This window comes from Cetorhinus maximus, chromosome 1, assembly GCF_964194155.1.
Source record: "Cetorhinus maximus chromosome 1, sCetMax3.hap1.1, whole genome shotgun sequence".
Lineage (NCBI taxonomy): Eukaryota > Metazoa > Chordata > Chondrichthyes > Lamniformes > Cetorhinidae > Cetorhinus > Cetorhinus maximus.
This window is the reverse complement of record NC_135879.1, coordinates 233935728-233949633: the sequence shown is the minus strand read 5'-3', so window position 1 is coordinate 233949633 and position 13906 is coordinate 233935728. Positions and strand designations below refer to the sequence as shown.

The window sequence follows — 13906 nt, the reverse complement described above, 5'->3', positions numbered from 1 at the left end:
GGTTAGAGCTGGATAGTGGGCCAGTGAAAGGTGAAGATAGCCAAAAGATGTCAGAGACAAAAGGACAAAGAGGTGTTGAAGGTGGTGATATTATATAAGGAATGTAGAAAGCAGGACAAGCAAGGTACAGATAGCCCTAGTGGGGGTGGGGTGAAGGGAAGGGATCAAGGGATCAAAATAGTCTAAAAGGTAGAGATAAAACAATGGATGGAAATACATTTTAAAATAATGGAAATAGGTGGGAAAAGAAAAATCTATATAAATTATTGGAAAAAAAGGGGGATCAGAAAGGGGGTGGGGATGGAGGAGAGAGTTCATGATCTGAAATTGAAATTGTTCCCCACCCACCCACCCCTTAAACCAGCTTATATTTCACCTCTTTTCTATTTTTACTTAGTTCTGTTGAAGAGTCATACGGACTCGAAACGTTAACTGTGTTCCTCTCCACAGATGCTGCCAGACCTGCTGAGTTTTTCCAGGTATTTTTATTTTTGGTCTGATGCCCTTGTCCTTCTAGGTGGTAGAGGTTGGGGTTTGGAAGGTGTTGTCAAAGGAAGCATTGAGAGTTCCTGCAGTGCATCTTGTAGATGGTATGCACTGCTGCCATTGACGCCGTACATCAGTGGTGGGGGGGAAGTGAATGCTTCAGTTGGTGGATGGGGTGCCAATCAAGTGGGCTGCTTTGTCCTGGATGGTGTCAAGCTTCTTGAGTGCTGTTGGAGCTGCACTCATCCAGGCAAGTGGGGAGTATTCCATCACACTCCTGACTTGTGCCTTGTAGATGGTGGACAGGCTTTGGGGAGTCAGGAGGCGAGTTACTCACCATAGAATTCCCAGCCTCTTATCTGCTCTTGTCGCCCACTGTATATATGTGGCTCATCCAGTTCATTTTCTGGTCAATGGTAACGCCCAGGATGTTGGCAGTGGAGGAATGAATAATGATAATGCCATTGAATGTCAAGGGGTGATGATTAGATTCTCTCTTATTGGAGATGGTCATTGCCAGGCATTTGTCTGGAACAAATATTGCCACTTATAGCCCAAGCCTGAATGCTGTCCTGGTCTTGCTGCATATGGAAACATACTGCTTCAGTATCTGAAGAGTTGTGAATGGTGTTGAACAATGCACAATCATCAACGAATATCTCCACTTATCTATCGATCCCCACTACAAATTCTGTAAACTTGACACCAATTCAACCCCCATTCACAGATGCTGCCTCAAGCTAAATCAAACTCAGAGCAACTTCAGCGCCTTATTTTCCAATATCATATGTTATTAAATTATGAACAAGGCTATTGAATTTCAAAAGTGAGAAAGTTAAGCTTCAGTTGTGCAGAGCCATGGTGAGGCCCTAACCTGAGGTTAGGGCACCAAACCTCAGAAAAAATTTAATGGACATGGAGTGACACAGATTCACTAGAATGATGCTGAAGCTTAACGAGTTCAATTATGAGGACAGGTTGCATAAACCTGTCTGTTTTCCCTTCAATTTGGAATGTTGATGAGTGATCTAATCAAATAAAAGCAAAATACTGCAGATGCTGGAGATAGGAAATAAAAACAGAAAATGCTGGAAAAACTCAGCAGGTCTGGCAGCAACTGTAGAGAGTGAAACAGAGTTAACATTTCAAGTCCAATACCACTCTTCTTCAGAACTGGATAAAAGGTCTTTTAAATAATACAAGGATTCAATACAGAGGAACAGTTTCTACTAGTGAGGGAATCCTAAACAAGAGGTCATAATCTTGAACTAAGCTAAGAGGAGTGAAGTCAGGAAGCATACTTATCCACAGAGGGAAACGCAAATCTGTAACTCAAACTCGAAAAGGTTGTAGATGCCGAGACAATTGAAATTTGAGACTGAAATTGAAAGATTTTTTGGCAGCATCTACGGAGAAAGAAAGAGTTAATGTTGCAGGTCATGACCTTTCATCAAGGTGTTCTGCTACCAGACCTGCTAAGCATTTCAGTATTTTCTGTTTTTATTTCATCCACAGTATTTTGCTTTTGAAAGATTTTCTGTCAGGTCAGAGCATAAAGGAATATAGCAGAAAGTGAGGCATATGGGAGTGAGGTATCAATCAACTACAATCTAATGAAATGGTGGGACAGGCTCAAAAGAGTAAATGCCCTACTCCTGCTTCTACTTTACTCTATTCTCCATCACAAAGTTTACCCACTTCCACCTCTAACAATATAAAATCAAAATATTGCAGATGCTGGAAATCTGAAATAAAAACAGAAAATGCTGGAAAAGCTCAGCAGATCTGGCAGCATTTGTGGAGAGAGAAACAGAGTTAATGTTTTAAGTCCGTATGGCTTCTTCAGAGCTAAAGAGAATTAGAAATGTGATGGAATTTATACTGTTTAAGAGGGGGTGGAGCAAAGCAAAAGGTCAGGCAGAGGTGGGAGCTCAGGAGATATGGACAAATATGTCATGGACATAAGACAAAAGGGAATGCTAATGGTAATGTTAAAGACTAAAGAAGGTGCTTATAGTGGTATAAAGGTAAGATAGCACAATGTGGGAGGAGAGAAAGGGTAAAAGAAATATAAATTTAAAAAAATTATGAATAAATAAATAAAAACTTAAAAGTTAGATTAAAAAGCGGGTAAAGATGGAGGAGAGAGTTCATGGTCTGAAGTTGTTGAACTCTATGTTAAAGCCGGAAGGCTGTAAAGTGCCTAATCAGAAGATAAGGTGTTGTTCCTCCAGTTTGCATTGGGCTTCACTGGAACAGCAGGCCAAGGATGGACATCTCGGCATGAGAGCAGGACGGTGTGTTGAAATGGCAAGCAACCAGAAGGTCTGAGTCATGCTTGCAGGCTGAGCAAAGGTGTTCTGCAAAGCGGTCATCCAGTCTGCGTTTAGTCTCCTCAATATAAAGACCACCACATTGGGAGCAATGAATACAGTCGACCAAATTGAAGGAGGTGCATGTGAAGCACTGCTTCACCTGAAAGGAGTGTTTGGGACCTTGGATGGTGAAGGGGAAGCTGTTAAAGGGGCAGGTGTTACAACTTCTGCAATTGCATGGGAAGGTGCCGTGGGATGGTGATAAGAGATGGAGGAGGAGTGGACCAAGGTGTCATAGAGGGAACAGTCCATATGGATTGTTGGCAGGGTGGGGCAGGTGGGGTGAGGGGAAGATGTCTTTGGTGGTGGCATCATGCTGGAGTTGGCAGAAATGGTCGAGAATTATCCTTTGAATGCGGAAGCTGGTGGGGTGAAAAATGAGGAAACGGTCCCCTATCATGGTTTGGGGTGGTTGGTGAGGGCAGAGGTGCGGGAGATGGGTTGGACACAGTTGAGGGCCCTGTCAAGCACGGTGGGGGCGAACCCTCGATTAAGGAAAAAGGAAGACATGTCAGAAGCGCTGTTTTGAAAGGTAGCATCATCTGAACAGATAAGTCAGAAACGGAGGAACTGGGAGAATGCGATGAACCCCCTCCAGGAAGTGGGGTTGGAGATGTCATCTTTCAGATGCAACTTTAAGCCAATTCCTCTCAAGTGAACATAAAAGATCCCACGTTATTTTGAAGAGGATTTCTCCATAGTGTCCTGGCCAGTATTTATCCCTCAACCAACATCACCAAAAACCAGGATATCTGCTGTTTGGGGGACATCACTGCGTGCAAAACGACCACTGCATTTCCTACATTACTTTTCAAAAAGTATTTCAGTGGCTGTAAAGTACCTTGGGACATAAAGTTCATTCAAAGCACTGCATAAGTAAAGATCTTTTATTTTGTCCGCCTCTGTGAAACGCTTTGGAACATTTTTCTACATTGAAGCATTAGAGCACTACGTTAAAAAAAATCCAAGCTATTACTGATAAGTTTAAAAATATTTTGTAACCATTTCTAAAAACAAAAAGCAGCCCTTTGTGTAATTTTTTTATCAGCGGCACCTAATATATCATGACCTGGACCCTCTTCTAAAATAGGTATTAGGATCAGGGCTCTTTTATGCCACTGAATTTCACAGGCTAAATTGCATCCCCTGTTCACTAATGCAGTTCCAGTAAGGAGCAATATGGGGGCTTTGACCAGCTCAGTTTTCAACCTGGGCTGGTTCATCCCTCCTGAGCAGAGCTAATTACTCTCAGTTCTCTTAAGAATGCATGTGGATAGCGACCTTGGCATGGAATTCAGATCAATCTAGGCAGCTGCAGCCTAGATCTCCTACCCCGAAGCAATCCTGCAGCTTTACGGTCACTGGGTTTTAAAAAATTTATCTTCCACAGGATGTGGGCGTTATTGGATAAGCCAGCATTTATTGCCCACCCCTAATTGCTCCTGATGAGGTGGTGCTGAGCAGCCTTCTTGAACTGATGCAGTCCATCTGGTGTAGGTACACCCACAGTGATGTTCGGAAGGGATTTTGACTCAGTCATGCACCAGACATACACCACTGTGTACAGCAATGCACATGATGAAAGGCTATTAAAAATTTAAAAGAAATTAGGAAAAACAGTGAGAATAATGGTGAGTTATATCAGGGCTTGTTTCAGTCACACACTGAACGAAATGAAAAAAAGATTTATTTTAAAACATTGCTTGCAAAGAACCCTTGAACTCACTGGGCTGCAGCTGGTTAAGCTCTTCAGAGTAAAATGACCCAGGGAAAAGATTTAGTTAAAATCTGCACATGCTCCAATGTGACTCACACAGCTCCTTTTGAATGTCCATGTTGCAGGATCTAAACGAAGGGAAGTATGGGAGCTGGAGACAAGAGCAAGATTTTTCATCCCTGCTGGCAAAACTAAGTGGGTTCAAACAGGAAGTCATTCCTTTCAATGCCCAAAGGCCCTGATTTTTCATGTATGCACTCAACAGACTGCAGTTTTCTCTAATTCCACACAAAACAGGTGCCTCAGGCTTCAAACCTTAAATATAGAAAATATACTAACAGAATGTTCAAAGCTCATTTAAAACAGACCTTATTACACACAATTATCTACTACACTGGAGGAATTTCAATTTCTTTTGATGGCTAAATGCTGCTTATAAATAAAGATCTTATTCAGCAACACAAAAGCACATAATAAAGAATCAGGTCTATATGCATCAATGTTTTCTATATCAGCAATTGTTTCGCAGTCATTTTTTCTGCATTTCTTGTTATACCAATAACCACAAAATATAAAGCACCATTGCTTTGTTGAATCCCAGTTACCATGTTACAGTGAGAGGGAGCTTTGGATGAGCTGAAGTTCACAAAGTGGGGTTGCAGCTTGAGGTAGCAAGAATATATTTACGAAGTTCAGGCGATGAAATGAATAATATTGCAGGGATGGAATTAGGTGGTCACATGAATGAGAGGATATAGGGTTAAAAGCTCAGCCAAGTAGGATGCCCGAGCCCAGCCCTGAACAGTGGCTAAGGGGGACAGAATCAGAAGCAAGGATCAATGAAGATGAACATATTCCCTATGTTGAATGGATCCACAATGATATTTAAGCTAACATCTGATATTCAAACCAAAACTTAAGCTTATGCCATTTATTGATGACAGTTGAGGGAAAATGAACCGCTGAGTAACATGAAGTGGGGAAAAAGTGCAGGGTTCCAAAAATTGGGTGCAGAAACTCATCGGAATAAGCCAGAAGTCAGGTCTGGGGTCATCAAAGTCAGGGGAAGCCAAGGGCAGAGAGCTAGGGGCACAAGAGGAGCAGGGGGTTGGGTAAAGAAGACAGAGACAGGTGGTGGGGTGCTGCAGGGTCACCAGAGGTTGGGGGTGGGGTGGGGTGGGAAGGGCAGCAGTGAAGAGAAGTAGTGTTGCCAGAGATGGGGGGCTGGGGGTGCGATGGGTCGCCAGAGATTTTGGGGGGGCTGGGAAGGGTTGTCACAGGATTGCCAGATGTTGGGGGAAGGGGGAAAGAGGAGGGCTGATTGCAGGTTACGAGATGGAAGCATGGGGGAAGACATGGGGGCCGGGGAAGGTTGCTGCAGAGTCACACGAGACTTTTTGGGGGGGGAGGGGGGAGGGGGGTTAGAGGAGAGGAGGAGACAGAGGATCACCTGAGGCAGGGGGGGACAGGGGCACAACAGGGCCACCTGAGGTTTGGGGGGGGGGGAGGCAGGAGATGCAGGGTCACCCAGGTGGAGGGCAGGGGCACTGCAGGGCTGCCCAAGGTGGGGCAGGGGCATCTCAGGGGTGCCCAAGGCAGGGGGGGGGGGGGGTTAAAGAGGTACCACAGGGTCGCCCGTGGTAGGGAGTTAGGGGACAGGAGTGCCATAAGTGACAGATGGCAGGGTAAGAAATGGGGGAGAAGGGGGGGGGGACTGAAAATGACATATAATCTGGCAGTGTTGTGCTTTCAGCTCTGAAAAGAAAAACCAAGATACAGTTACAGAAAAAAAATGACAATCCCTTCAGACAAAAGAAAATGACAGTCCAATGATAAAGATGGGGGGCGGGGGGGCCGGGGAGGGCGATGAGCAAGGAGTTGGATTTGAATTTAAAAAAGGAACCGTTTAGGAGCCTTTTATCTCCTACCAGAAAGACTATAAGAGAAACATAAAGAAAACATTTGTAGTATGTGTAGTGGAAATCAAATACAAAAAAAAAAATTCAAGGGCAGCGGGCACTACCGTGGAATTATATATACAGACAGATTACTAACTACACGCACACCCACACATTCCGCACCCCCTCCCTCCTCCTCCTCCTCCCCCCCCGCAACTGTCTAGCTCTTTCTGGGTCTAAACGGGCAGCAGGAGCCTGTCACCCGCTGACGGTTCCTCCCCGTGCGCGAGCCCCGGCTTTTGAACATTTGAATCCATTAACGGCCGCTCGCGCTACCTGACAAACGGGCTGAAAGTTTCAGATCGCACGTTCCTCCAGACAGGCAGCGGCCGCGCCTTCCCCGCCGTCGCCTCCTGTAGCATCGATAACATTGCAGCGCCTTTGTCCCTATTTAAAAAGTACTCTCCTATATATGTATATCATATAGGGTTTTGTCGTCTCGACGATCGGGACTGACAGACAAGGAGGGGGGGTGGGGGGGAGAGGGGGAAAAGAGTAGGAGAGGCGGGGTCAAAAAAGAAAGGTATTTGCCGAGGAGGAGAAGCGAATCACTGGGGAGCCATCACCCGGCTCATGAATGGCAACCGAACGAACCACTTGGTGCGCAGGGTAGAGACGGACCGCGACACTTCAAAGGTACGAGGCGGGCCTGGCTCGGTTTGTCGTTTTGTTTTTCTTCTTTATCAACAAGGATCTGGAGGATTTCGCTGCCCGACTTTTGAGCTGACGCGTTGTCTCGCTGATCTTATGTTGGCTTGAAGATGACGAGGCACTGGGAACCCCTCTCTTGTTTCCGAATGTGGTAGGTGCCTGATTTTCCCCAGCCCCGCCCACCTGAGCGTCATCGGGAACTTTGTTCTGGTGGTTCAGGGCGGTGAGAGCCTCGGCAAAACGAGCAGGGAGGGTGTCGTGCTTTTGGTTTTATTTAGCGTGTAATGCACCTTTCATAATAATACGTTAGGGAAGATCACATGACCTATAGTAACCAATAGGAGAGTGGCGTGGGCTCCCTCTGCAGTGGGCGTAGAGATGGAGTTGAAAGCAGATGTGTCGTTACTGCGGAATATTTTGCCTCCCTGTACATGGACGATGTCGCCGTCTTCTGCTCGGATCTGCTGTCGGTGCGCAGGCTGATCCACATCTGCGACCAGTTCGCACTGACCTCAGGAGCCAAGGTAAATCGTGGGAAGGGCGAGGCCATGTTCTTTGGGAGCTGGGCTGACCGATCCTTTGTCCCCTTCACCGTCAGGTCAGACGGCCCGAGGGTACTGGGGATATGGTTCGGAGGGACCGGGGCATGCGTTAGAAACTGGAAGGAGCGACTGTCTATGGTGCAAAGAAAACTGGGCATGTGGGAGCGACTCTCCCTCTCCATTGCGGGCAAGAACCTGGTCATCAGCTGTGAGGCACCCTCGCTGTTGTCTGGCCCATTCCAGACTCCTGCGCGATGGCGATCACCAGAGCCATCTTTCGCTTTATCTGGAGGTCGAAAATGGATCGTGTCCGCAGGGACGCGATGTACAAGCCTCTAGATAAGGGGGGGAAAAAATGTGCCCAACATCGCCCTCATATTGATGGCCACCTTTGTGTGCGGCTGCATCAAGCTGTGCGTAGACCCTCGGTACGCAAACACCAAGTGTGTCTACATGCTGAAGTTCTACCTGTCCCCGGTGTTGCGAAGGATGGGTCTGGCCACGCTACCGCGGAATGCTCCAAGTAGTTGGACCGTGCCGTACCACCTGTCCCTCGTGGAAAATTTATGCAGAGAAACACCTTTGACCACAAGTCCATCAGGCAGTGGTCGACACGTAACATCCTAGAGGCTCTGCAGGAAAAGGAGAGGGTGGATCCTGTGGGATGGTTCCCCAAGCAGACTGTCAAAGTCATTTGGCAGAATGCCTCATTGCCAGAACTTTCCAACAAGCACCAAGATGTAGCTTGGCTGGTGGTGAAAAAGGCCCTCCCCGTCAGACCCCTCCAACACGCCAGGAGTCTCACCCCCTCTGCACGTTACCCTCGAGGTGGCTGTGGTGGGGACGAGACTGTTGTTCACCTCCTTGTGGATTGTGCCTTTGCAAAGAAGGTCTGGAGAGAGATGCAGTGGTTTCTGTCGAGGTCCATCCCGAGCAGTGCTGTGACACAGGACTCTGTGCTCTACGGGCTGATGGTGGAAATAAAACTGGGCATGTGGGAGCGACGCTCCCTCTCCATTGCGGGCAAGAACCTGGTCATCAGGTATGAGGCACTCTCGCTGTTGCTGTACGTGGCACAGGTCTGGCCCATTCCACACTCCTGCGCGATGGCGATCACCAGAGCCATCTTTCGCTTTATCTGGAGGTCGAAATGGATCGTGTTTGCAGGGACGCGATGTACAAGCCTCTAAATAAGGGGGGAAAAACGTGCCCAACATCGCCCTCATACTGATGGCCACCTTGTGTGCGGCTGCATCAAGCTGTGCTTAGATCCTCAGTACGCAAACACCAAGTGTCACTACATGCTGAGGTTCTACCTGTCCCCGATGGTGTGATGGATGGGTCTGGCCACGCTGCCGAAGAAAGCTCCAAATAGTTGGACCGTGCCGTACCACCTGTCCCTCGTGGAAAAATTTATGCAGAGAAACTCCTTTGACCACAAGTCCATCAGGCAGTGATCATCATGTAACATCCTAGAGGCCCTAAGGAAAATGAGATGGTGGATCCTGTCGGATGGTTCCCCGAGCAGACTGTCAAAGGCAGAACGCCTCATTGCCAGAACTTTCCAACAAGCACCTAGATGTAGCTTGGCTGGTGGTGAGAAAGACCCTCCCCATCAGATCCTACATGCCAAGAGTCTCACCCCCTTCTGCACGTTGCCCTCGAGGTAGCTGTGGTGGGGAAGAGACCATTGTTCACCTCCTTGTGGAATGTTCCTTTGCAAAAAAGGTCTGGAAAGAGATGCAGTGGTTTCTGTCGAGGTTCATCCCGAACAGTGCTGTTACACAGCACTCTGTGCTCTACGGGCTGTTCCCAGGGACACACACCGAGACAAACATCAACTGCAGCTGGAGGATCATCAACTCAGTGAAAGACGCTCTTTGGTCTGCCCAAAAATAGTTGGGCTTCCAGTGCAAAGAGTTTTCCCCGACCAAGTGTTGCAGATTCCAAGGTCCAGGTCTACGTGCTGAGGGACACAGTAAATCTTAGGGCAGCTGCCGTAAAGGCGCAATGGGAAAGTTCGCTGTCTAAGACCTTTCTGCCATAGTGCACCGAGGGGCTAGGAATTGTATAGATCCCTTGGGTTGTACGACTCACAATAAATGTATGTAGTGAAAACTAAATGTACCATAATTGTATTGAAGCACCTCAGGGTGCAACATGATGTATGTCGATATATCCAATCCCAGTGCACTGTCTGACTGCCTGTAATGACCATGTTGAAGTGTCTGTAGTGTTCATTGATTGTATTGAAACACCTTGTGATCCATGTGTAAAAGTTGAATATGATTGCACTTTTTGTGATGGCCATTTGGAAATGTTTTGTAATGTTCTTTCAGATATTTTATGAATGAAGTATATTTTTCAAAAAAAAATATTGTAAATAAACTTAATGTTTCCACTTAAGAAGTGTCTGCAGTTCAACTCTATTACAAATAGACAACTCGGGCACCCTAGAATAAACTGGCAACAAGGATAAAATAGGATTGAACAGAAGAAATCAAGCTGAAAAGAAATCGGCACTGTACCTCACCCAGTGATTGTAAGTAACAAGCTCTGTTAGAATTGAAGAAGTTATCCTCTCTCAAAATACCACAGTTTGGGAGAATTGAACCTTTTGAACCAGCCATAGACGATTGGTCTCAATACATAGAATGCCTCACGTTCTTTTTACAAGTGAACAAGATTACGGGGGAAGAGAAGAGGCGAGCGATCCTCTTGAGTATTTGTGAGAGCAAAACCTACGATTTGATTCGAAGTTTACACGGCACCCAGTGCCCCAGATTCGAAGAATTTCAGCGAATTGGGAGACCTCATGAAGGGTCATTTTCAACCCAAGCCCTTAGTCATGATGCAGGGGTTCAAGTTTAATTCGTGAAATAGAGTCCCAGGTGAGACAAATGCATGCTACATGGCAAATCTGAAGCAGCTAATGGAACATTATGAGTTGGGTATGACTCTGAATGACATGCTCAGAGATCATTTAGTGTGTGATGTGAAAGGGGACACTATTCAGAAAAGATTATTGTCCAAAATGAATCTGGATTTCAAGAAGGCACTAGAGATAGCGCTGGCCATGGAAAGCCCAGTAAGAGATTCAAAAGCAATACAGGGTATGCAAAATGGCGCCATCCTCCACGTCGGGCAGGGACCCCCAGCTGAAAGTGGTGTGAAAAATCAAGACTCTGCCAAAAAGCGGGAAACAGCCCCTGCTAACCGAAAAATAAAGAAAAATAACTTAGCAGCGACATTGAAGAATAATTTTAATAGAGGTAGAAACAGTCAGTCTTTTAACAGTTGGCAGTTTAAAAAAATTGAATTCTATTATTGTCACAGAAATGGACAGGCAGTGCGAGGAAAGATTCAAGCAGGCTTGTAATCATAAGAAGAAGCCCAATGAAATCTACAATGTAGAAGAGCCTGAAACAATAAATTCTGACATTTACTAGTTGTTTAATCTGAGAGTTGGAAAGTCAGAAGAAATACCTGTCACAGTGAAAATAAATGGCAAACCCGTTAAAATGGAAGTAGACATAGGAGCTTCCACTACAGCAGTTGGGGAACATACTTTAAGATTTTTGAATAATGGTGGGTTAACTTTAGAACAAACACCTGCCAAGCTAAAAACATAGGGGTGAAGACATTCAAATAAAAGGCATAAGTAGAGTTAACTGTCCATTATGGAAGACAACTGGCACAGCTACCCATGATGGTGGTAGCAGGTGAAGAGCCAAGCCTCCTGGGGCGAAATTGGTGCAAGGAGATTAAGTTAGAACAGGCTGAAATTTTCCAGTTGAGAGAAAGGGCAACCAGAGCTGCTTAGAAAGTATGCCACCATCTTCAAGGACAGACTGGGGAAAATCTAGGGCCTGCAGGCCAAGATTTATGTGGATCCGGAAGGAATCCCTCGCTTCATGAAGGCGAGATCGGTGCTATATGCACTGCGAGAAAAAGTCGGCACTGAGCTGAACAGTCTAGAGAAACTGGGCAAATACAAAAATACCTGGAAAAACTCAGCAGGTCTGACAGCATCTGCGGAGAGGAATACAGTTAACGTTTCGAGTCCGTATGACTCTTCATCAGAACTAAGGAAAAATAGAAAAGACGTGAAATATAAGCTGGTTTAAGGTGGGGGGTGGGACAGGTAGAGCTGGATAGAGGGCCAGTGATAGGTGGAGATTGCCAAAAGATGTCATAGACAAAAGGACAAAGGGGTGTTGACGGTGATGATATTAGCTAAGAAATGTGATAATGGTGACATTAAGGGTAGAAAGCAGGACGAGCAAGGGACAAATAGCCCTAGTGGGGGAAAGGGATCGAAATAGGCTAAAAGGTAGAGATAAAACAATGCATGGAAATACATTTAAAAATAATGGAAATAGGTGGAAAAAGAAAAATATATATAAATTATTGGAAAAAGGATGATCGGAAAGGGGGTGGGGATGGAGGAGAGAGTTCGTGATCTAAAGTTGTTGAACTCAACATTCAGTCTGGAAGGCTATATAGTGCCTAGTTGGAAGATGAGGTGCTGTTCCTCCAGTTTGCGTTGAGCTTCACTGGAACAATGCAGCAGGCCAAGGACAGAAATGTGGGCATGAGAGCAGGGCGGTGTGTTGAAATGGCAAGCGACAGGGAGATCTGGGTCATGCTTGCGGACAGACCGAAGGTGTTCCACAAAGTGGTCACCCAATCTGCGTTTGGTCTCTCCAATGTAGAGGAAGCCGCACTGGGAGCAGTGAATGCAGTAGACTAAATTGAGGGAAGTGCAAGTGAAATGCTGCTTCACTTGAAAGGAGTGTTTGGGCCCTTGGACAGTGAGGAGGTGGGAAGTAAAGGGGCAGGTGTAGCACCTTCTGCAGTTGCATGGGAAGGTGCTGTGGGAAGGGGTTGAGGTGTAGGGGATGATGGAGGAGTGGACCAGGGTGTCCCAGAGGGAACAATCCCTGCAGAATGCTGCCAGGGGGGTGAAGGGAAGATGTGTTTGGTGGTGGCATCATGCTGGAGTTGGTGGAAATGGCGGAGGATGATCCTTTGAATGCGGAGGCTGGTGGGGTGATAAGTGAGGACAAGGGGGACCCTATCATGGTTCTGGGAGGGAGAGGAAGGTGTGAGGGCGGATGCGCGGGAGATGGGCCGGACACAGTTGAGGGCCCTGTCAACCAACGTGGGTGAAAACCTCGGTTAAGGAAGAAGGAAGACATGTCAGAGGAACTGCTTTTGAAAGTGGCATCATCAGATCAGATGCGACGGAGGCAAAGGAACTGAGAGAATGGGATGACAACATATGAATACACTTTCATACATAGGCCTGGCAATCAAATCGCAAACGCCAATCCCTTAGTCATTTGCCTTCACAAGAAAATGATGAGCACATCCCAGTTCCACAGGAACTTGCTTTACTATTAAATTTCTTAGATTCCTCAGCGGTATGTGCTCGCAGATCAGAGACTGGACAAGTCGGGACCCAGTCCTATCTCAAGTACAAGAACAAATGCTACATGGTTGGTCTCAGGAACCCGTATATGATTAAATGAAACCATACTTCAACAGAAGACATGACCCCAGCCAGGATGGCATCTTATTGTGGGGTGCATGAGTGATAGTTCCTCCAAAGGAGCAACTCCACAGTGCCCATCCAGGAATTTCCTGAATGAAAACCATAGCACGCAGCTATCTATGGTGGCCTGGGATGGATGGCAAAATAGAGAGTTTAGTAAAGCACTGTGTGCAATGTCAGCAGCCGCAAAAGTTGCCACTGACATTACTCCATTACACCCATGGGAGTGGCCAGGTAGACCCTGGGTGCAGCTGCACATTGATTACGTTGGACCTTTCCAGGGAACAATGTTTCTGCTCATTGTCGATGCCCATTCAAAATGGTTGGACGTATAAGGTGAAGTCAACGTCAGGCACTACAATTGAGAAACTAGAGTTTTGCCATTCATGGACTACCAGAAGTAGTCGTTTCCAATAACAGCATAGCACTTACGAGTGCTGAATTTCAACAGTTTATCAGCCTCAACTGATATGGTGCACCATACCACCCTTCCTCAAATGGACTGGCTGAAAGGGCAGTTCAAACATTCAAGGCAGGCATTAGAAAGCTAACTGGCGGTTCCTTGGCAACCAAGCCAGCACGCTTCCTTTTTCATTACAGGATTGCCCCTCACACAACAA

The 13906-nt window shown here is 46.4% G+C and overlaps 1 protein-coding gene across 2 annotated transcripts in view; it reads right to left on the bottom strand.

Annotated features, from left to right (window-relative positions):
* The window catches only part of dnaaf9 (dynein axonemal assembly factor 9), a 253896-nt gene extending 246789 nt beyond the window's left edge, over positions 1-7107 (bottom strand). The window contains exons 1-2 of one of the 2 annotated variants that reach the window (XM_078554544.1): positions 7038-7107; positions 6813-6988 (exon numbers count right to left, since the gene is read on the bottom strand). In XM_078554544.1, the coding sequence (XP_078410670.1) occupies positions 6813-6907 (95 nt within the window). In that variant the 5' untranslated portion in view covers positions 6908-6988; positions 7038-7107. Of the gene's footprint in view, positions 1-6812; positions 7001-7037 lie in introns of those variants that run through there. The other variant, XM_078554554.1, reaches the window with a different exon arrangement.
* Positions 7108-13906: the final 6799 nt, after the last annotated feature.